Source organism: Mesocricetus auratus, unplaced genomic scaffold (genome assembly GCF_017639785.1).
Source record: "Mesocricetus auratus isolate SY011 unplaced genomic scaffold, BCM_Maur_2.0 Super-Scaffold_100053, whole genome shotgun sequence".
Lineage (NCBI taxonomy): Eukaryota > Metazoa > Chordata > Mammalia > Rodentia > Cricetidae > Mesocricetus > Mesocricetus auratus.
Genome location: NW_024429230.1, coordinates 139,994 through 162,727, shown reverse-complemented (window position 1 = coordinate 162,727; position 22,734 = coordinate 139,994). Strand labels below are relative to the sequence as shown.

Below are 22,734 nucleotides of genomic sequence, written 5' to 3'. Positions count from 1 at the left end.
ATGACTCTAGCTTGTGTCAAGTGGAAAAAAACTAAATAGCACCAGGACTTGTGAGACCCCTCTCTCCCAATCTATGTTGGCACGACAGTTATTGTCATTGTTTGGGTCTTGTTTAGGCCACCATACTGTTGAAGTCTCACAGGTGTTGCCCTCTGTTGTAGCCCGTCTTTGTGGGGCTTCAGTCGGATACAGCTGACTTTGCCTGGTTCATACCTGAGAGGGGGAGTGTGAATGGAGAAACGGCAGGTAAAGACACTGGAAGAAAGAGACACAGGATAGAGTCAGGAGGGCAATCCAGTGAATACCGGACACCCCAAGTTTATTCCTCACCATTCTTAAATACCCCAACCTAAAGGGGGAACATGGTAAAAGACTTCTTTATCGTGTATAAGGAACAAACAGACTTTCTTCCTTAATTCTCCAAGCATTCGGTAACCACACCTTAAAGACTCAGTTTCTCGTTATCTGGCCTTGAGGGTCAAGAGAAACCACACCTCATACCAAGTCTCTCGTTATTTAGATAAGACGTCCAAGACCAAGATCAAAGCATCCTACAGTAGCCACGCCTTAGACCTTTAGGTCTTATGACTTACCAAAGACAGTTTTGACCTTTCTGACCTTGCACCAAGATGAAGCAGAGCCGTCTTTATGGACGCCGACACACGGGTGCGTCCCTGTCATATACTGAGGACACTTTCTCTCAGGAGACACCCTGGTTCTCTGACTCTTACAACCTTTCTGTACCCTGTCCCGAGATGTTTCCTGAGTCTCAGGGGTAGGGATTGTGTTGCAGGTGTATCAGTTGTTTTCATTTTTGGCCAGTTGTGGCTTTTGCAATGGTCCCTGTCTGCTGCAGAAAGAAGCTCCTTTGATGAGATGAGAGCTACACTTTTTTTGGTTTTTCGAGACAGGGTTTCTCTGTATTGTTTTGGAGGCTGTCCTGGAACTCTCTCTGTAGACCAGGCTGTCCTGGAACTCACAGAAATCCGCCTGCCTCTGCCTCCTGAGTGCTGGGATTAAAGGTGTTCACCCCGCCAAGGCCTGGCTGTCAGCTGTTGGTTTAAGGACAAGTGTTCAGAGTGCAGTTAGAAATTATACTGGTTTGCCGGGGGTGGAGTAGGGGCGGGGGAATGGTGGTGGCACACGCCTTTAACCCCAGCATTTGGGAGACAGAAGCAGGCAGATCTCTCTGTGAGTTCAAGGCTAGCCTGGTCTACAGAGCTAGTTCCAGAACAGGCTCCAAAGCCACACAGAGAAACCCTGTCTCAAAAAAACAAAAATCAAAACAAACAAACAGAAGAAGAAATTATCCTGGTTTAAGGAAGTGGCGACGATCGTAGGTTGTCCTCTAGGACCCATGTCCTCGCCAGCCACAGGTAGTGGGCGGCTAAGGTGGTGGCACCAGGCTTGACTTCCCTCCTGCTGAGCAGGCCTCACTTCCAATTAGGCGACTGTTGGTTACCCCCTAGGTGTAAGCTCCACTATTGAACCTTTCAGGAAAATTTGATGTTTTTCTCATCCAGAAGTATTGAAAGCTGGTGTCCATTAAGCCTCCTTTGTTGTTGATGAAGCCCCAAAGCAGTAGGTCTCTGAAGGCCCATCTTCAAACGACTCTTGTCATGTGCCTCATTCGGTGGCTTGAGTGACAGCAAGTGGGGGCTGCCCATTCGTGTGGAGAGGGCAGGCTGGAGTTGGATACGTGGCTCCAGAACCCACAGGCGAGACTGGTACTGGGAACATTAACCTGGGAAATCTAAGCTGGTTTTTATAACTAACAACGAGTGAGATCACACAGGGTGATGAGTCTGAGCACCAGCACCAAGAAGAGCAAGCATAGTAAGATGTGGGGGTCCAGGAGCTGGTGGGAACCAGTCAGACAGAGCTGAGAAGGGGATGAAGGGACAGCGGCCAGAAAAGCCAAACCAACAGGCATTTAATGAGGGTGTGGCCACACCTGCCAGGTGAGCAGAGTCAGGCTAAGAAATGAAGTATCAGGGCAGCTCTTCCAGATGAAGGCCGGAGGAGACAGCTTTGAGCATTGCCGCTAGTGACGCAATATAGTGGGAAACAGTACGGGGATACTCAAAACATTACAGATAAGCAGGGTGCCCTGACACCGGCATCAGCAGCTCCGGAGACTGGGGAGATCTAGTTTCAGAAAAATCAAGAGTGGAATGGAATGGTCCAGCAGTCCCACTCCTGGATGGACGTCTGAAGAGCTGCCAGCAAGACCTGAGAAGCTGTCTGTACACTTGCGTTCCCTGCAGCGGCATCTGTAATTCTAGGCAGTGGCAGGGACCCAACTGTCCATCACTGGCTGCTGGTAACGTGGAGTGTACATTAGAGAGTGAAGGTGAGAATGTAATTATTTCACTAGACACAAACAATTACACAGAAGAATACAAAGGACCGCGGGAGTGTTTCTCTGCCCTTCCTATTGGATTGGCTGACCCACCAGAAAAAACAAGCAAAGGAAAGCCACCTCCTCAAGCTTCCCTCCTTCCACTTCCATCTGTCTGGTTCACAGACAAGACTCCTACAAGAGGCCATCAGGTGTCCTGCTGCACGTCACCTCTACCTTTTCCCTTTGAGACAGGGCGGCAGGGTCTCATTGAGCCCAGACCCCAGCAATCCTCTTGCCTTCATCCCATCTCCACCCCACAGCACTGGAGGTACAGGCTTCTTTTTAAAACTGAGACTATGCCTGGTCACTAAGCACTCTTTACTTACGTCTTCAGCCCTTTTGTTATTTCTTAGGATGAGAGGTGGTTTGGCATGTTTATATACTGATGTCAGTGCCTCAGTAAAGAGACAAGAGCAGCTACTGATGCCAGAGAGAACCAGAAACACAAGGCGCAGGACCTTGAGAAGCAGGAGAGGATGGAACCTTGTGATCCCGATAGCGAGCCACGCTAACACAGGGCAAGAGGCCCTCACTCATCCCAGAGAGGAGAAGCTAAACGTAGGAAGGAGGGTGCTCAGGTGGGGCGAGGGGACATCACTGGGGACGCACGCGCACGCACGCTCGTGCTCCCCTGGTTGGCAGCTGTTTTCTTACTGAGATAAGAGGCAAAGTCGCCAGCTGAGAACAGACATAGGGAGCAAGGAGGTACAAGAGGCTTGAGGAGAGAAGAGAAGGGTGGGAAAATCATTCAGAGGGGACCAGGGACGTGAGATGGGAAGCAGGCTCCACGGCAGTGAACTCTGGCTTCTCACCGAGTACCCAATGCTCACCGAGCTGGGCCCTGTGGTGTGTGCTCCCTTCACACCCCTTCAGCTGCTCCAAACCCTGTCCAGGCGGGGCGGGGCTGGGGGCGGGGCTTACCAGCTGGTGTGATGGAGAAAGAACAAAGCTAGGCTGCTGGGAGTGACAAGGGGCAGACATTGGGATGGGAGCCCGGTAAGGTCTGACAGCTCTGAGGGACAGTGAAAAGGCAGCAAGCTCAGTAGATTGCAGCCCAGAGCCAGGTCAGAGAGTGGATCAAAAAGAGGAGAGCGGAGCACATACCCAAGAGTGGTCTGGAAAGCCAGGAGCGGGTACCTCAGGTGCGAATGTCTGAACTTTGCTTTCCACCTGCCCTGCTATTGGCCTCAGAGGTTTTCCACATATTCACCCGTGCTTCTTAGGTGTTTGGTTTTGGGGTGTGGCCTGACAGAGTCCAGATGTGCGGGACTCACTAACCCTGGAAGAGAAAGCCATGAAGAGCCCGGCATTTGGTGGTGCATGCCTTTAATCCCTGCACTCGGGAGGCAGAGGCAGGTGGATCTCTGTGAGTTCGAGGCCAGCCTGGTCTACAGAGCGAGTTCCAGGACAGTCTCCAAAACAATACAGAGAAACCCTGTCTCAAAAAACAAGAAAACAAAAAACAAAACAAAGAAAGAGAGAACCAGAAAGGGATCAGCCGGCATCGGGACAGTACTGGAAATCCCTCCATGAGGTAGCTCACACAATCATTCTGATCCGCAGTTGTAGCCTGAGCTTTCTCCACTCTGACCTCTCAGCTTCTTCCAGTGCTCTGAGAGCCATGGATTTCTGCTCAGGGCTCTTCTCAGTTCACAGCCTCCTGGCTTTGCTACTTCCCCAGATTCCCTGTCTTTCCTTTCCAGTTTCCACCGCAAGATACCACACAAAAGAGAAATGTCCTCTAAAAATTCCCTGGAGATGCACACAGTTATCTTCCCCCCTCCACACAACATTAAACCTATTTTATGAAGTGCAGAGACGTGTTCAGCAAGTACCGCTCACACTCTGATCAGAAAGCCTTTGTAGTTCACTATCTTCCCTTTCATTTGAAGTCTTCGTAAAGCAGCACAAAAATAATAACAATAAGGTGAGCAAATCAAGGCTGCTGCCTTTGATGTCACTGCATTAGAACCGAGTGACCCCCAGACCCACCCGGTAGCTGGTGACCCCCAGACCCACCCGGGAGCTGGCGGGACATCGTCACCACTCACTACTCTACTTTTAACCGCTCCTTGTGGGGTTGCTCCAGTTGCGGCTGGTGACTTGAGGCAGAGGAAAAAACAACTTAGAGAGAAAGGGGTCGGGATGCTTTTCTGAAAATTCAAGGCACAGTAAATAAGTGCGTCTAAGTAGGTTAAAGATGATGTAAGTGCCTGTTTCTGATGTTTGTTTGTGGTCAGGTTTCCAAGGCAATCCAGGTAATCCTTCTGTCTCTTGTGTCTAACTTACTCGGAATATAAGGGTCATGGTGCAGCAGGCTTCAGATGCTTCATGCTGCATGCCTGTTTAAAGTGGGTGGAAGAAGTGGATATTAGAACCTTTTTTGTTTATTTCTAGAAAAACCCTCAGCCAGTTCCTGGAGAGGACCTTCCTTTATGAGCTAGTCACTCCTATCCCCCAAAATAGAACCTGGCTTGTTAAATAAAACAGTATCACTCTGAGCACTATAGCTTAAGAGGGCTTTCATAAACCTGTATGACAGGTGCTTTATGTGTTTAATTGACAGTTATAGAAGAGATTCCTGATTTGGATAGATGGTCTATCTACAGGACAACATTGGCTTCTGTTTAGCTGTGGGACTTAAGGGTTTCTGGTGTTACCTGAGGTTGGTTGGGGTCACAGCCCTTTCAGAGCTGCTCTTGGTGCCCAGCCGTCTCATTCCATGATGGTAGGATGGAATGGAAGAAGATGAGCGTCAATCATGGCTAAACAGCTCCCTCAAATAGAACGTGCATGATGGTGGTTTTGGAACCACACAACTGTTGCCTACCCCAAAGAGGGAAAGGTATACCGGCACGGTGTGTGTATTACAAGTTGATGTGGATTTTTTGTTCTGAACTTTGCAGTGCTTTCATGTATAGTGAGATACCCCCCCAACCTCAAGGTCATTCTATATAGTGTTTTTAGTATTTCTGTGTTTTGCTCACAACCTGTCACAAAGGTCAGGTGTGGAATTTTTGAGTCATCCTGGCATTTTTTCAGAATTTCAGAGTTCAGAGGGTTTTTTTGTTCTTGTTTTTGTTTTTTTGATGAACAATGTCCAACCTGTTTGTGAAAGATAACCCCCAGCCCCCAAGTTACCATTCAAGTCCCCATTTCCCATCCTTTGGGGAAGATGAATGAGCAGCTTGAGAAGGATCCTTCTTGATTAACCATCCCACCAAGCTGGGCGTTTCTGAGTCAGCAAAGGCTCTAACTGTCTGTTCTCTACCCAAGTGACACTGAATTGCAAGGTTACGTATCCCTCCCACACTTGCCTCTAAGCACTTCTTGTAAATAAAAGGATGTTAGTATGGCTATTTATTTTTATGTGTTTAGAGAAGAAATTTAAAACAGTGCTGATTGCAGGAATAAAAAGAGACTCTGTTCTGTGTGGTGTTCTTGATGGAACTGCTCACCATGAGTCCTGATATAAATGTCGACACACGAGTGACAGGGAGAAATTAAAATCACTTCATTCTCTAGAGGGAGCATGTGTACCGAGGTAACCCTTGCAGTGCAGATAACAATAACTCACCCCAGAAAGTGAGTCTTGCACCTAGCCCAGCAAATGACCACATACTAGGTGATTATACCTTATCAGCAGTGAAACACACAGTGCGCACATGCACACACACACACACACCACACATACCATACAGACACAACACACACACAACACACACAACACACACACACACACACACACACACACACACACACACACACACGGAGAGAGGGAAGGAGGGTGGCAGACTCTCCAAGCTGGGGGAAAACATTGAGAAATTACTTCAAAATTAACTTAATTGTCTACAGTTGAGAAGATTGTAGGGAATTCTTATTTTCTGAATCTTTATGCTTTTTGTTTTCCTAACAATAGCTATGTACTTTTGTAAGAAGAAAAGGGAGGTGGGGATGGTTAGATGGCTCAGCAGGTAAGGGCCCATCCCACCAAGCCTGATGACCTAAGTTGAATTCTTAGGACCTCTGGTGGAAGATGAGAACCAACTCCTGAAAGTTAACCTCTGACCCCACACATAGCATGTGTTCAAGCCCCCCCAACACACACACACACACACACACACACACACGAAGCAAACAAATATTTTTTAAAAATGAAAAAAAACGATGAAGTGGTAGGATTGGGAGTTATAGCTTAGCTGAGAGCATATGCTTAGCCTGAGGTCCCGAGCTCAGTCCTTAGCACCACAGAAGACAAAGGAAAGAAGGACAGAGAGAGCGTGGGGGAGAGCCAGTGAGAAATGAGTAGGACCGTGCTACCTGCTCTCCCGAACACCGAGCCCCATCGCCAGGGGCATGCATGGACCTTTGAGTTCATGGGCTCCTGGTGGGGTCAAAGTCTGTACTTTCTAATGGAGTGTGTGCATCTGGTGGCCTGCAGATCAGTCCCTTTCTGAGTGTCGCCAGGAGGTCGTATGAGGCACGATGGCCCACTAGTCTCAGGGTTATTGTTTGTCTCACAAGTGTGCGAATGCTCAAAGGTGGGACGTGCTGGGCTCAGAACCTGGGTGGCAGGTACCCTCTTGGTACTTGCCCTGTGGCCCTTCTGCCACCAGAGAGCCACTGCCGTCAGATGTATCCGGGAGCGTGTGTGGTAGGATAGAGCCGGAGTCTATGCTGAGCTCTGCTTGTCTTCAAGGGTGACACACATTTGCTGGGCACTTAGCTGTGCAGAAGGCGGCTGAGTACAGGAGGGCTTTCATTAGCATCACTGTGTAAGCACCTGCCGTGAGCGCTTTCAAGTTGCTGTTCTTAGTAATGAAGGAAAGAAATTGTTGATAACTAAGTCGATTCAACGCTATATTACATTAAGGAATTATAGTGCACTGAGAAAAAGAACCAGGATGGTGTGCCAGGGAGTGGCAGGGATTGGATGGAGGTGTTTCCAGAAGCATGATCAGGGAACTTGATGTTTGAGCCTGGGCCTGGGTGAGAACAGCTCATGGGCAGTGCCCCCTGATCACAAAAGTAGCTTTGCAGGCAAGGGAGGCAGCGTGTGCTAAGGCCCTTGGGGAGACCCTGGAGCAGACCTGCAGAGACGACAGATGCCGCAGCTATTTCGGGAGCACTGCAGCAGGTGTAATGAGTATCTATTGTATAAACATCTGAGCAAAATAATAATCTTTAATTACGCCCGTCAGCAAGCAATAGCAAAAAAGTCAGAGAAATGGCTTGGGTTATCCCTGAGCTTTCTTCACGGCTATCCTGCAGGTTTCTGGACTGCTGTGGCCTGAAGGAGCTGAGAAGGTTACGGGAAAGAGGCATGACAAAAATCACCGTGACCTCTATAGACAGGAGCTATGTTGGGAGAAACAGAATTTGGCTGAAGATCGGAGCTGGTGATGTTGGCCCAGGGCAGGCAGCATTTCTCTTGCCAGAAACACTTGCGGTGGGCTCTGCTGGTCCTTCGCATACAGAAAACAGGCCTGTGAAAAGGTGCAGTGGCCAGTTCCACAAGCCTGGCTGCTAGGCTTGCCAGCTTATTCAGTGGTACAAGAAACCTTTACAGGCCAGCAGGTGGTGGTGCACGCCTTTAATCCCAACACTGGGGAGGCAGGCAGAGGCAGGCGAATCACTGAGTTCAAGGCCAGCTTGGTCTACAGAGTGAGTTTCTGATCAGTGTTACACAGAGAAACCGTGTCTTGCTCCCACAAAGAAAGAGAGGGAGGGAAGGGGGGTGGGAGGAAGGAAGGAAGGAAGGAAGGAAGGAACCTTTACAGCTGCCATTTGTGGGCATGGGTGTGTCCTACAGAAGGGAACTGTGAGAGGCAGTCATTGAGGAAGCCCACAGAATGTTCTAGAATAGCTTAGCCTCCGGTTCCTGTAGAAACTTAATAGACCTTGTGATTGTTGCTTCTGGATGCCACCCGTTAAGTACTCAATAAATTCTCAATAATTTAAAATCACAATTGACTTTCAAATGTGTGCCATCTCTTTGATAGGGCAGGTTGTCCATAGAAATTAGAAATTTCCACAGTAGATGTGAGAATTTCCTTACTCCCACCTCCAAAACAGACCCCCCCCCGAATTATTTTAAAGTTCTTTCTTAACAGACTTCATAGGTTTTTCCTATTCCATGATTCGCTCTGCAAGTTCTTTGCTGTATGGAATGTAGACGTGTATGTAGTATTTTGGGCCACCGTGCTCAGCGGTAAATAGTGGCTGTCATTGTTCTGGGTTCCTTGCACAGCACAGCACGCCCTCATTTACAATGGCCTGCGACAAGGTTAGGCCCACCTGTGAAACGTTCACTTTGTGGCTAAGCCAGAGACGCCGAGGAAGACCCGCATTTCCACTCCGGCATAGCTAGAAGCTCCGGTGCAGCTGGGACCTATCACTCCTGTCTCCTGATGCCTGCTTTTTCAGTCTTCTGTCGTTTATGCTTGCGTCAAGGGAACGCCCAAACCATACAGCGATGCAAGCAAGCCCGAGTGGAACAGGCCCGGTTCACATTTGGAAGCTCAGCGTCTCTGTTGACCCGCTGACATGTCTCATTTAGCCAGGCAGCTGGGATCAACAAGGCAGCTACAGGGAAGCTACCAAACTCCAGGAACCTTTTAGGTTTGGGATCCACTACAGATTTAAGAATGAGGCAATGGTTTCTTATAAGGAAAGTAATTAGCCAATAGATAATCTCCTAAAGGAAGCAGATGGCAGCTGCCCCATCAGAACCCCGCTGCCTGCTGTTACAGAGGATTAGGCATTGGTAGGCTAACAGTCATTTCCATAGAAAACAGCTTGTATTTCTCTGCTCTCAGAATCCTGTGGTTCGTGGTCTAGGCTTCTATATGTATAATTAAAAAAAAATATATAGCATGTATCATGCGGAATACTCATCTTCTCTTGGTAGGAACAAAACTTACCTCGTATCTAAGAATGCCAGCTCCCGTTTACCAAAACAAGCCACTGCCTTATGCAAAGTGATGATGAAAATAAAAGCTAACGAGTCCTTTTTGAGTGGCAATAGCAGCCTATTGCCTTCTGTTTCATTTTTACGAAATTCGTGACTTTGATGGAAACGTTTTTATCTAGGCCTGCGTTTTTCACACAGGTCAACCATGAAAATCAGCTAGCCTGTGTCCACGAGGAAGGCTCCGGCTTGTAGAGGTTAATGTTTTCAAAACCAGCGGCTTGCGGGAAGGAGAGCGAAGGCAGAGAGCGAAGGCTACCTGCAGGACTGTGTGTTGTTCCTCTCCACCCACACAACGGAAGCGGCCCCCTGCAGGGAGAGAGGCGGGCCGCCGCCGGGGTCCTTTCTTTCCTCCCCTAAGTGGCACTTGCTTCCCGGGGAAATCTCGTGGGAACAGAAGTGTGGGTCTGAAGTCATCCCCTGGGCTGGTTCCCTTCTCTTTTGGCTCACTAGCCGGTCTGCCGGTTGGTTCCGTTCACATTTAGCTCTGCCAGATGCTACAGAGACCTACAGAGCGTAAGAAAATGGCTTTTTTTTAAAAATCTGTGTGTGAAAATGACTAAATATGTACCACAGACCCCAGTGTTAAGTATTGGATCCCAGGTTGTTGGATTCCTCCACCGCCGATGCAGTAAAGCCAAATCAGACCAGATTAATAAATCCGGATTTAATAAACAGGGCGATGCAGAGCAGGGCGCTCCGGGGTGACTCTCAGGGAGGCAGGGCACAGAGCTCAGATCCGTGGGGCAGATCTTAAATAGCCGGTAGGCACCGTCCCAAGCGTCTCCAAGGGAGGGGCCGCCGACGGTGGGCTTTCTCAGGGGAGAGGCCGCTGTGTGGCAGGGTTTCCGGGGAGGGCAGGGTCTGGAGAGAGAGGGAGGGGGCTTCCACCAGCACATCCCAGACTCTGGTGCCAGGGGCTGGGGCGGAGCTTCCACCAGAACATTCCAGATTAGGAGGAGATCAGTGCTTCCGAAGCTGCGAATTGGAAGTCCCTAAGGAAAGTATTTCCCGGGAGAAAGTAGCATACTTCTCAATAATGCGCGCACACTTAATCCAAGCCTCAGTTTCCTCTGCGGAGGGAGACAGCGCTCACACTTCCCTGCGTCGTGCTGAGAGTTAGATAGGGCAATGCTTGGCAAGGCCTCGGTGTACAAGTGAAATGTGCTCACATGAGCTCCTTGTCCCTTAGTGAAAGACTAGAGTCTGCTCTTGGGAGATTTCTGCTTTTCTTACAAATCCAGTCTACACTTTAGCCCATGGCGTGGTGGCAGACCTTCGAACTCCCTGAGGCTTCCTAGGGATGGCTTGTGGTGCTGTGCCTCTATACTCTTTCTCCTGCCCCTCTCTGTTCTGCCTCCTAGCCCTTGCCTTCCCTGTGGTCTATACATGAGCCCAAGGTCATTCCACACCTTCTGTGTCCAGGCTGCTCCCTGATGTTGGTGTGGACACGCATACACTGCACACGGACCCTGCCCGATCTATTTTCATTATTTCACAGTGCTGCTCAAACGCGAGAAAAGCAAGGAGACCAAGACACTGACACCGAGATTCTCTGTGACTATCTATCCACTTGTCGGGATACATGCGAAGATGCAATGTGGATTCTAATCCAGATACCCCGGGGCAGGGCTTGGTAGCGTTAAGGGAGAAGCAGTAACTCACGATGCATCTTTTATTGATTTAAACTGTCCCTTGTTACTGGGGAACCAAAGGAAATGAGTGTGTGCCGATTGGCAGAGACAGATGTGCTATTTTGCTGTTTCTAAGTTCAAGTGGCCAACTGTTAACAGGAAGAGATACAAGACCAAAAGCTGTCATGAGACCTGGCAGACTGGTGTTTTTTTTCATTATCTGATTTATACTGACGCTACTGGCATTAAGTTCACTAGTGTCTTCATGGTGAAATTGTAAGTGCATAGAATCTGATATTAGTACATATGCTAATCTCATCAGTAGATATAATGCAATCACTGTGATGATATATAATGTGGAATGTCCTTTATGAAGTATATTTTATATAATATATGATGCCAGTGTACTTGCAATAAATTTTAGTAAGGATTAAAATGTGAATGACAGTATGCAAGCTCAACTTGGGTGATTATGGTGTGACTATTTAGCACAGATATATATGCAAATGAATCACTGCAGAATCTCTGAAAACTTTCTAACTGGAACATTTAAAAATAAGTCTTCCAATTTAAAATGAACTAGCCACCAAACACCAATGATATGGCTAGCTGACAAATAAAAATAACAAAGACATCACCAAGTGGCTGGGAGATTATAAACTATAATTGGTATTTTAGATCTATAAATTGTTTATTACCAGTTTAATACAAAACAAACTAATCAACCCCCCACCTCCTGCAAACATCAAAGCATGGTACAGAGAAATACACAATTGTAATTAAAATAAAAGTTCCTAGGGAAGTTTGTCTGAATGCTTAACAAACACTATTAAAGGATGAAAAGAATAAAATACAATTAACCTACAGGCAAAGATCCCAATTTCAAAACATGTATTTATCTTTGTGCCATGGAAATAAAGGGCTGTATATATTTTTTTTTTTACAAAGCCCGACTGACAGGAAAATGTATGGGTCTTTAACAAAAAAGTTCCTCCTGAAGAAAATGAAAGTGCTGAATGTGTTTTGAGAAAATAAGAAAAGAAATGTTACCACCCCCATGCAATCCTCCTGGTCCTTGGGTTGGGTGGAGACTCATGAATGACTAGAACAAAGCTCTATGTGTACTTCTTTCGTTTGGAATTCCGGTGGGATGTGACATTCTTGCAGATTTCCATAAGTCCCTCACATATAGTCCCTGTGACTGTTCTAGAGATGTTTGTGGGGCTTTGTTTTGTTTTGTTTTGTTTTTCCTTATGGGCAACCTCAGCTCAACACAATCTCAGTCTACCAGGACATTGCACAAAGAGACTATGTTCTATTTTAAATGAGCAGGAACAACAGATCCTTAAGGCAGAGAGATGCTAATGAGAATCCTGAGCTCTTAGCACTCACTCATCACTGGGAGGGTCATAGGGATCATAAAATATCAGGTTCTAAAAGTAGGTAGTGGATGCTTTCTGTGTGGTGTGAGCTCTGTGAGCAGCGTGGATGTTTTCTGTGTGGTGTGTGTTCAGTAAGTAGCATGGGTGCTTCCTGTGTGAGCTCTGTGAGCGGTGTGGATGCTTCCTGTGTGAGCTCTGTGAGCGGTGTGGATGCTTCCTGTGTGAGCTCTGTGAGCGGTGTGGATGCTTCCTGTGTGAGCTCTGTGAGCGGTGTGGATGCTTCCTGTGTGTGTTCTGTGAGCGGTGTGGATGCTTCCTGTGTGTGTTCAGTGAGTGGTGTGGATGCTTTCTGGGTGGTGTGTGTTCTGTGAGCCGTGTGGAGGTTTTGTGTGTTCAGTGAGCAGCGTGGATGCTTTCTGGGTGTTTTGCTCTGTGAGCAGCTTTGTTGTGTATGACTTGGCTGGTTTTCTCGAGTGTGCTTCCACCGAGGGCACCAGGGGCTTTTGGAACAACACACCTCATTGTTATGTGGTGTGCTGCAGAAAATGTCTGCCTCAGCACATTACACACCACTTACGTCTCCATTGATTGTCACAACCAGAAGTACACACACACTTCCAAATGCCTTCTGGTATCACTGCCAGTGGGTCAAGCAGAGGGTGTGGAACAAAGATTAAACCTATTTGAAGTTTTCATAAGGCACATTATTCAATGAGGAGGGAGGGAAGGAGAAGAGAGAGCCAGCAAAATTCAAGAATGTAACCAAATGCCAGATGACACAGATGTGGTGTCTGCTACCGTTGCTAGGCCCAGGACAGCTTGCCAGTCCAGTGACAGTTCAGCTTGTGACCGTCTCCCCAGCTGACTCCCAGAGATGTTCTGAGGTCTTTTGGATTTTCCCCTAGACAATTAACATAAGACTCCATTTCCCTATGCCTTACAGACTCCTGGGAGAGATGACCACACTGCCCAGCACATCTCTGTTAGAGTCCTGAGGGCTCAGGGCCATGCTGGGATCTCCAGAACTCTAGTTCATCACCAAGGACCAGGCTGATGAGAGAGCAGGGAGGCTATGTTAATAGAAATCACCACTTTGGGTTTTTATTTGTTTTGTTGTTGTTGTACTGAAGAGTGAATTCAGGGCCTTGGCATACTAGGAAAATGCTGTGCCACTGAGATACATCCTGCTTAGTTAGGGTTTCTGTTGCTGTGAAGACACCATGACCACAGCAACTCTTGTAAAACATTAAATTGGAGTGGCTCACAGTTTCAGAGGTTCAGTCCATTATCATCCATTATCATCATGGAGGGATATGCAGGCAGACATTGTGCTAGAGAGGTAGATGAGAGTCCTACATGTTGCAGGCAACAGGAAGTTGACTGAGACACTGGGTGGTTCATGCATAGGAAACCTCAAAGCCCATCCCCACAATGACTCACTTCCTCCAAGAAAGCTATACCTACTCCAACACACTTCCTAATAGTGCCACTCACTAGGAGCTTATGGGGGTCAATTACATTCAAACTACCACACATCCCAACCTGTATTTTAACAAAAAAGGCAATTTTTTGACTACTTGTTTTCAAGAGGTGTGTGTAATTTGAAGCGTTGTCTGCATGGTCTCATCAGAATTTCCCTTTCTTTTTAGAGTCACTTCAGAGATGAGTGAGTTAGAATTAGTTTCTTCTCTCTTAAAATAAATGCTGTCCAGCTTGAGTTATGTGTAAAGTGAGAGTCCCATAAACCAAGTGTTGACTATGTGTTGGTAGTTCTCTGTTGATATGCCTAAGCATTTGATTGAATGTACTCTTAAACCCACTGTGTTCACAAAATGTGGTGTCATTCCTCAACCATGCTTCTCCATGTATGCAATTACTTTCCACTCAGGTTGGGAACTGGTGAGGTGCCATTCCTATACACCAACAAGAAACTATCTGAAGGGAAATTTTAAGAAAATGGTTGCACATATAATAGTAACAAAAAGGAATATTTAGTAATTAACTAAAGAGGTAAAACATGATGAAAACTGACAAACATTGCTGAAAAAAATTAAAGAATGCACAAAGAAATGATGATATCCCAAAGCCATGGATTGAACACTGGTCACTGACATTCTACATAGTAACACCCATCAAGATTCTAACCATAGTTTTAGCCAAAATAGAAAAATTCATCTTAAAATGTATATAAAGCCCCAAATTCTGAAACAATCATACAAAAGGACAAATTAAGGCCGTTCTTACACTTGCTATTTTCAAAGTCTACCAAAACTGTGGTGGTCAAAAGGGTGTGGCAGAGGCACAGAGAGAGGTCACCTGTCTATAGACCAAAAGAGAGTGTTCAGAAATAATGCCTTATGCATTCAGATGACTTGTGACAAGGGTACCAAGACCGTGTATCTTATTCTTACTGGTCTGCAACAACAGCAGCAAATATACAGCCTCAGGTCCTCTTCTTACTTTGCAGATGTCAAGATTTTCCTCATTTTTCCTTGGAGAGAGAGAAGGGGGAAAGAGCATCTCTTCCATTTCCTAATCAGGTTTATGAGCCCACCACCTGCATGACGTAATTACCTCCAAAAGGCCCCACCTTAAAGGGGGGGGCAGTAAGCTTCAACATATAAATTGGAAGGGAAAACAAACATCTAGTTTATAATTACTGAGGAAAAAGATACTATTTTCAACAAGTGAGGTTGGAAAAGTCAGATAGCCACAGGCAAAATAGTGAAGTTATACCTGACATGATGAACAAAAATTAATTCAGAATGATTGAATAATGATGGGACACTGATCAGTTTTGGAATGAATTCCTGGGTTCTAGCCCAACCCCTTCACCAAGTCAAAGATCAAAGGCATAATTGTAAGACTTAAAACTATAAATTTGGGCACACGCCTTTAATCCCAGCACTCGGGAGGCAGAGGCAGGCAGATCTCTGTGAGTTCGAGGCCGGGCTGGACCGGCAGCCTCCAAAACAATACAGAGAAATCCTGTCTCGTAAACCCCCCCCTCAAAAAAAACAAAACTATAAACTTGATACAAGAAGACATCATAGAGCAAGACTAGCAACCCTGAATGTGGCCATCATTCCTGGTGTGTGACTCAGGTAACCACATCTAGTTGATAATATATAATATAAAGAGAATATTTAAAAAGCAACCCATATAACGAGAAAATATATTTGTAAGGCATTTACCTAATGAGAGCATAATATCCTGAATAAATAGAAAACCTTTCTATTTCCACAACACAATCCTCATTTAAAACGTGGGCCATGGAATCCAACAGATACTCCAAAGAAGGCAAGAGAGCCACCATTTCCCACAGGAAAAGATGCCCAATAGCATGGATCACAGAAATGCAAATGTAAACAACACAAAACTACTTTCCATTCATTAACATAAGTAACTACTATTGAAAAAGCAGCCGGGCGTTGGTGGCGCACACCTTTAATCCCAGCACTCGGGAGGCAGAGGCAGGTGGATCTCTGTAAGTTCGAGACCAGCCTGGACTACCAAGTGAGTTCCAGGACAGCCTCCAAAGCCACAGAGAAACCCTGTCTCGAAAAACCAAAAAAAAAAAAAAAAGAAAAAGCAATATCAGAAAATAACAAGTCCGTATCTATATATTTTATATTTTACCTCTATTTATATGCTTATATCTTTGCATATATATGTATAATCTGAAACTCCCCTTTTGAGTTCCACCCTAAGGAGTTGAAAGCATGGTGTGGTAAAGATATGTGGACACCTAACTTCAAAGCAGTGTTCAAAATAGCTAAAACGTGGAAGTGATCAAAATGCCCCTCAACAACAGTGAATGGATTTTTAAGCTGTGACATATGCACATAATGCCAGTCAGCTTAAGATAAAGAACATTTGACATACACTGCGTCTCATGAACCTTGAAGTCCTTGTGCCATATTAAATAAGCCAGTCATAAGATAGATGCCTGTGATTCCACTCCCAAGAAATATCCAAAGATCACAGAGGCAGGGTCTTTCTCAGTGTTCTACTGCTGTGGAGAGGAACCATGACCACAGCAAGTCTTTACTTGTGGCTTAGTCCATTACCATCATGGCAGGAAGCACGTGGCACACAGGCAGATAGGGTAGCTGAGAGTTCTACATCCGGATTAGCAGGCAGCAGGAAGAGAGAAACAGACAGTGGGCATGGCTTAAGCATTTGAAACCCCAAAGCCTACCCCAATTAACACACTTTCTCCAACAAGCCACACTTCCTAATCCCTATCAAATAGAACCATTCCCTGATGACCAAACATTCAAATCTATGAGCCTATGGAGGCCATTCTTATTCAACCCACCACAGGCCAAAAACTGAACTGTGATGGAGGAGCCTGGAGAAAGGGGAGCATAAGTTATTGTTTAAGGGAGTTCCAGATCAAAAGTGTTCTAGAAATGGACAATGTGATGGCCTCAGACAGTGACAATGTCCTTCATACTACTGAACTACATGATTAGAAGTGGCTTAGGACCATAAATTATATACTGTGAATTTTACAGCAAAGGGGTAAATAATAGTGATGCAGAACTGTCCTCTCAGAATAGGTGTGTGTGTGTGTATGTGTAGTACAAAAGCTTAGAAGATAAGCTAAATTTTTTTCTTTCTCTTTAATTTCTTTCTCCCACATTGCTTTAGTCTTTTTTGTTTGTTTGTTTTGGTTTTTGGGTCTATTTTATAATACTTGACTTTATAGGGTTCAGTGGTTCTCAATGTTCCCAATGCTGGGCTCCCTTAGTACAGTTCCTCATGTTGTGGTGACCCCCAAACATAAAATTATTTGGTTGCTGCTTCATAATTTAAATTTGCTACTGTTATGAGTTGTAATGTAAATATCTGATATGCAGGATATCTAGTATGTGACTCCAAAAGGGTCACAACTCACAGGTTGATGACTACTGGTTTAGATAAATCTAAATAAGCCCCAAATAGAGACATCTGAAGATGTTTCTGAAGTAGCTGGAAAGCTTGGCTTCATGTGTTTTCTTCCGTATCATGTCCAAAGCCACTTGATTTTGGGATGCAGTGAGTTTGCCATTGGGAGGCTCAAGTTTTCCTTTATTGACCTTCAAATTCTACAGAAGTCTCAATATGAGCAAAGATCCTTCAGGGACATCTGGCCTAATTCTTTTCTTCCTTCCTTAATTCTTAATTCTAAAATTTTCATACAGCATATTTTGATGTTTCTCCTACTCCAATTCCTCCCAGATCCTTCCCATCTCCCTACCTACCCAACTGTTTCCCTCCCTCCCTCCCTCCCTCCCTCTCTCCCTCCTTCTCTCTCTCTCTCTCTCTCTCTCTCTCTCTCTCTCTCTCTCTCTCTCTCTCTCTCAGTTTTTCAAGACAGGGTTTCTCTGTGAAACAACTCGATCTGTAGACCAGGCTGGCCTCAAACTCACAGAGATCCGCCTACTTCTGCCTCCCTAGTGCTGGGATTAAAGGCGGGCGCCACCACCTCCACCTAGCCTTTTTCCTGTCTCTTTAAAAAACAAAACAAGAAAGTCTCAAAGTCACACACACACACACACACACACACACACACACAGAAAGAGAAAGAGAGAGAGAGAGAGAGAGAGAGAGAGAGAGAGAGAGAGAGAGAGAGAGAGAGAGAGAGAGAGAGAGAGAAACAACAACAAGGCAAAACGGAGACAAAAAGTTTACAATGTACCATGTACTTTGTTTTATGCATGGAGTGGGGTCTGCCATGAAGTGTGGTTAATAAACCTTGTGAGATCCTCTGGAGCAAGCTGATGCTTGCTTTGCCCATGGGTATAGTTTGGAGATAGCCCATGTTTACTTCTCCCCTCGGTGCTGGACCTCTTCCGGATTGAGCCTGTGCAGACAGGCCTTGTGCACGCTACCACGGTCTCTGTGAGTCCTATGTGCACCAGCCCTGTTGTGTCTGGAAGACGCTGTTTGCTTGGAGTGTGCCCTCGCCTGTGACTCTTACAATCTTTCCATCCCCTCTTTCACACAGATCCGGGAGGGGGATGTTAACGCTAGCACCCCGTTTAGGACTGAGTGCTCCAGTCTCTTCTGTCTGCACAGTGTCCAGTTGTGAATGAGACACTGATCTATGTGTGCAGCAGAATGTCAAAAGGAGCCACTTTATTGCTGTGTTTCTTTAGTAGATCAGTAGTGTGAGGTTTTCACCTAGGCCAATCCCTACAACCTGTAAACGCACAGCAAAGGGGACTCGGGTTGCAACTGGAACTAAGGCTGTTGATCAGCTGACCTAAAGAGGCGGAGAGTATCAGGGTGACTTGGGAAGCCTCAATGGAGTTACAAGGATCCTTGCAAAGGCAAGCAGACTAGGTACTGGAGTCAAAGAAAAGACATGGCCTCAGAAAGAAACTAAGCAGTGAGAAGGACTCGGCTCACTTTCTCCAGGCATGAAGAATAACCTGGAAGCCATGGAAATGGGTTCTTCCTCAGGCCCCCCAAAAGGAGCCCTGCCTAGCCTCTCTACACCTGGACTTCAGTCTAGTGAGATCCGATCCGTGTTTCTGATAGCCAGAGCTGCAAGGTAATTTTCCGCTGTTCCGGCAGCTGAAGTGCATGCTAGCTAAGCAACAAAGCGGCACGCTCTAGATCCGCCCCCTCCACAGCGCCACAAGCCATCGGGACACAGACTCCCCTAGAACCCAAAAGACAAGACTGGAGCACTCAGTCGGTTGATAGCTGGTTGGGGTGGCCAGCAACAGGGAAACTCAATAACAGGGCTGTGGGCAAGATGCCCCTCGCCTCTCTCTCACGTAAGAGGTGGCCAGTCCTCAGCTGGCAGATACCTCTACACTGCCATCAAGAATGCAGATTACAGGCCTGGAGAGATGGCTCAGCAGCTAAGAGAACTTCCTGTTCTTCCAGAGGACCTGAGTTCAGTTCCCAGCACCCAAGTCAGGTGGCTCATAACTGCCTGTAACTTGAGTTGTAGGACATCTGTCTCGCTCTTCGATCTCCACGTGTACGTGCACACGTGCAGTACACACAAAAACAGACTCACAGTTTTTAATGAGTCTTTATTAAAAAAAAAAGTAGGGGTACAGGAAGGCCATGGGAGGCCTGTCCCTTTCTGAATAGAGATGGAGGAGGAGCATATGGGAAGGGGCTAGATGGGAAAGGGAAGGGGATGGGAGGAGAGGAGGGAGGGGAAACTGGTTGGTATATAAAATAAATGAAAAAAATGTGAAACAGGAAAGAATGTGGGCTTGGGAAACAGTTAGGTTGGTATCACACCCTCCAAGCAAGCATGAGGTGCTGAGGCTCATCTCCCAGAACCTATGTAAAGCACTGCACCTGTAATCTCAGGACTGGGAGGCAAAACCAGGAGAATCCATGGGGCTCACTGGCCAGCCAGCCTAGAGGAATCAGTGAGCTCTGTATTCAGCAAGAGACTATGTCTCAAAAAATAAGGTAAAGAGCAATTGACCCATTGACCCCTAGCCTACACACTCACATATCCATACACATGTGACACATGGGCACACTCAAACAGGTAACATTTAAGAAAAGAAATAAAAAGGGAAAGTGCCATTACTAATGAAGAAGAGAGAAAAGGATGCTGGGAGGCAAATTGTGATCTGTGCTTTGGATTATTATGTGATTTCACAGAAGAAAAGTAGTTGACCAGGCTTCCAGATCTTGTTCAGGCCCAGGGAAGGTTCAGCCACTCTGTGATTACCAGCATTCTGATGTGATTCACGAATTCTAGCTTGACAGAAACGTTAGCTTCACAGACCATGGACTTGGAGATCATGGTTGTTTGTATCTCAGGCTAACTGGGAAGTCAGTGCTCCATCTTGGCTTTGTAAAGGTGTGCTGGGCTGTTAAATGTTTTTTGAGTTTTGCAAATATAATATCCCTGTGCAATGACCAGGTTCTTAACTATGCTGATTAAAACATAGTCGTTTACATTTATTTGGGGTGTGTGTGTGCGCGCGCGCGCGTGTGCGTGCGTGCGTGCGTGCGTGCGTGCGTGTGTGTGTGTGTGCGCGCGCGAGCGCACGCGAGGATGCACATGCGGAGGTCTGAGAACAACTGGCTGGAGTCATTTCTCTTCTTCCACCATGTGGGCCTTCAGGGGACTGAACCCAGATCGTCAGGCTTGGCAGCAAGTTTGTTTATGAACGGATGCATCCCTCAAGCCCCAATCTTTTCCTTCCTTCTTTTCTTCCTTCCTTCCCTCCCTCCCTCTCTCCCTCCCCCCTCCGTCCCCCACTCCCCCCCCACACACATGAGTTTCTCCCTTTCTCTCTCCTCAAATATCTGAAGGTACAGTTTGGAGCTCCTTGATGCTTCAGACTTTGCTTCAGTTCACCCCTCCCGGTGTTGTCTGCAAACCCTTTGAAACAAAGTTGAGGGAACAGTTAATTGCCTTCCCGTTTATGCTGTAAATATTGGGCGGCTTGTTTGCAGCATTCATTCCAAACTGTCTCAGAAGAAACTCAAAAGGGAATTATACATAATGTCTTCTTTTATTTTGGAGGATTATGTATGAAAAATTAGTGAACAGATAATTTATAGACTTTTTCCTTAATACTAAAGAGATCACTTACAGTCTGGCGGTTTGTTTTGCTGTGGCTGTTGTTAACAATACCAAAACAGAATTACTTTAGTGGTAGGTAAATTTGTCTAGGACTTACTATGGGTTGTTGGTCATCTAAGCGCTCTCTTCCTTTTTGAGATGAAGAACCTAGTCCAGTTCCATCCCTACATAAAAATGTTTCTCAAAGAGAACCGTGGTTACAGCTTGTAATATAATGGATCCAAAGCAAGATTGATCAGTGTTGGCCGATGCCATGTATCATGTTTCGTTTGCTGGGTCTGGCTGACACCCTATTTAAATTAAAGCTCTAGGTCATTGCTTCCCTGTCAAATGGCAGTCACCTCCAGGGGCAGCTGTGAATGATAGCATGGAACCTTGATGAGGAGCAAGACCCCATCGAGATTGGGGGAGGACACCAAGCATGAAACAGAGTGCTTTTTGAAAAGGAGTAAGATGATATGACGGGTCAGGAAAGGGTTAGAAGAGAAATTAGGATAGGCTTGGAAGGGTGTGGGGCATGCCACATGAGGGGCCCTGGGAGCTCCAGCAGAGGCACCGTCTCCTGGTCTACGTAGGTGGAGAATGTCCGTTTCCAAGCACAGCGGCACAGTTTCCATGACATAAAAGAGGAAGTCCTTTGTGCTTAGTGTAGAAAACTACTAGTGACTTAGATGGGGTTCTGTCTCCCCTTGACACTGTGGGCGTGTTCCTGAAGACTGTGTGAAAAGCGGCTGTGAGGAATCACTGTGAAGGCCAGCGTGTGGAGGTGGCTCTTCACAATGTTAATTAAGTGACCGTGAAAAAGCTACCCTCCCCCATCCACCACACCCCTGCTGTCCCAGTAGTAAGAGTCTGAGGTGGTCACAGCTAAGCAACAGGTGGAAATAGTGTTGAATGTCCCCTGGTCCCTCTACTCGGGTTTTCTTCTCACTGACAACAAAGCACCCGCAACCCACAGCGGCCACACAGAGGTGGTGTACACCGGTACCCTTCCACCTCCAGCACATTTTACAAATTAACTTGATTTACTGTCATACACAATCAGTGTACTTTACCCTGCTTAATGAGCATTCTTCTTTGGGGGCAGGGCAGAAACGGGAAATCAAATCCTGCCAGTTATACATAATGCTGACCGGGAGAGAGGAACTGGGGAACTGGCCCCAGCTACGTCACTGTTCTGAGATCCGCACGTTGTGAAGAACTGCATGTTCTGCAGCTTGTGAGACCTCTGATACAGTCTTCTTCTGTGTTTCCTAGAGTGTCTGAAACCGTCCAGCTCTCCAATGGCCAGCAACAACACCGCCAGCATAGCACAAGCCAGGAAGCTGGTAGAGCAGCTGAAGATGGAAGCCAACATCGACAGGATAAAGGTGAGGGTGGCCTCATGTGTAGCTCATCCCGCTTGACTAGAGCAAATGCCTTGCAGCCATTTGATTTTCTGTACAGATGGGTGGCGTCAGAGAGGATAGGACAGGGTCTAACAACCCTGCAGATACTCTTTTCTCTACAGTGTCTCTTCCTTCCTGGGGTTCCCCAACATCACATGACAGTACGCATTGGAACGATTCCCCATGTTGAATCAGAAACAAATACGACAGTGAAAAGCACAATGGGCTTGGACTGAACTCCAGCCGGAAATGGGCAAGCACTTGAGACACCATCCGCTGTTTACCTCTCTGACCCGATAAAGACATTTTTCTCATTTTGGGTTCTACCATTTTCTGTCCCATTCAGTATCTAATACTAAGTGCCTGTTTTATTAATCTAATCTGTTTTATTTA

General features: G+C 46.4%; 1 protein-coding gene across 4 annotated transcripts in view; it reads left to right on the top strand.

Annotated features, from left to right (window-relative positions):
* Positions 1-22,734, top strand: part of Gng2 (G protein subunit gamma 2) — a 94,820-nt gene that overhangs the window by 56,725 nt on the left and 15,361 nt on the right. For 3 of the 4 annotated variants that reach the window (XM_005083570.4, XM_013123180.3, XM_040735909.1), the window contains one exon: positions 22,211-22,323. In XM_005083570.4, the coding sequence (XP_005083627.1) occupies positions 22,237-22,323 (87 nt within the window). In that variant the 5' untranslated portion in view covers positions 22,211-22,236. Of the gene's footprint in view, positions 1-9,866; positions 9,891-22,210; positions 22,324-22,734 lie in introns of those variants that run through there. The other variant, XM_040735908.1, reaches the window with a different exon arrangement.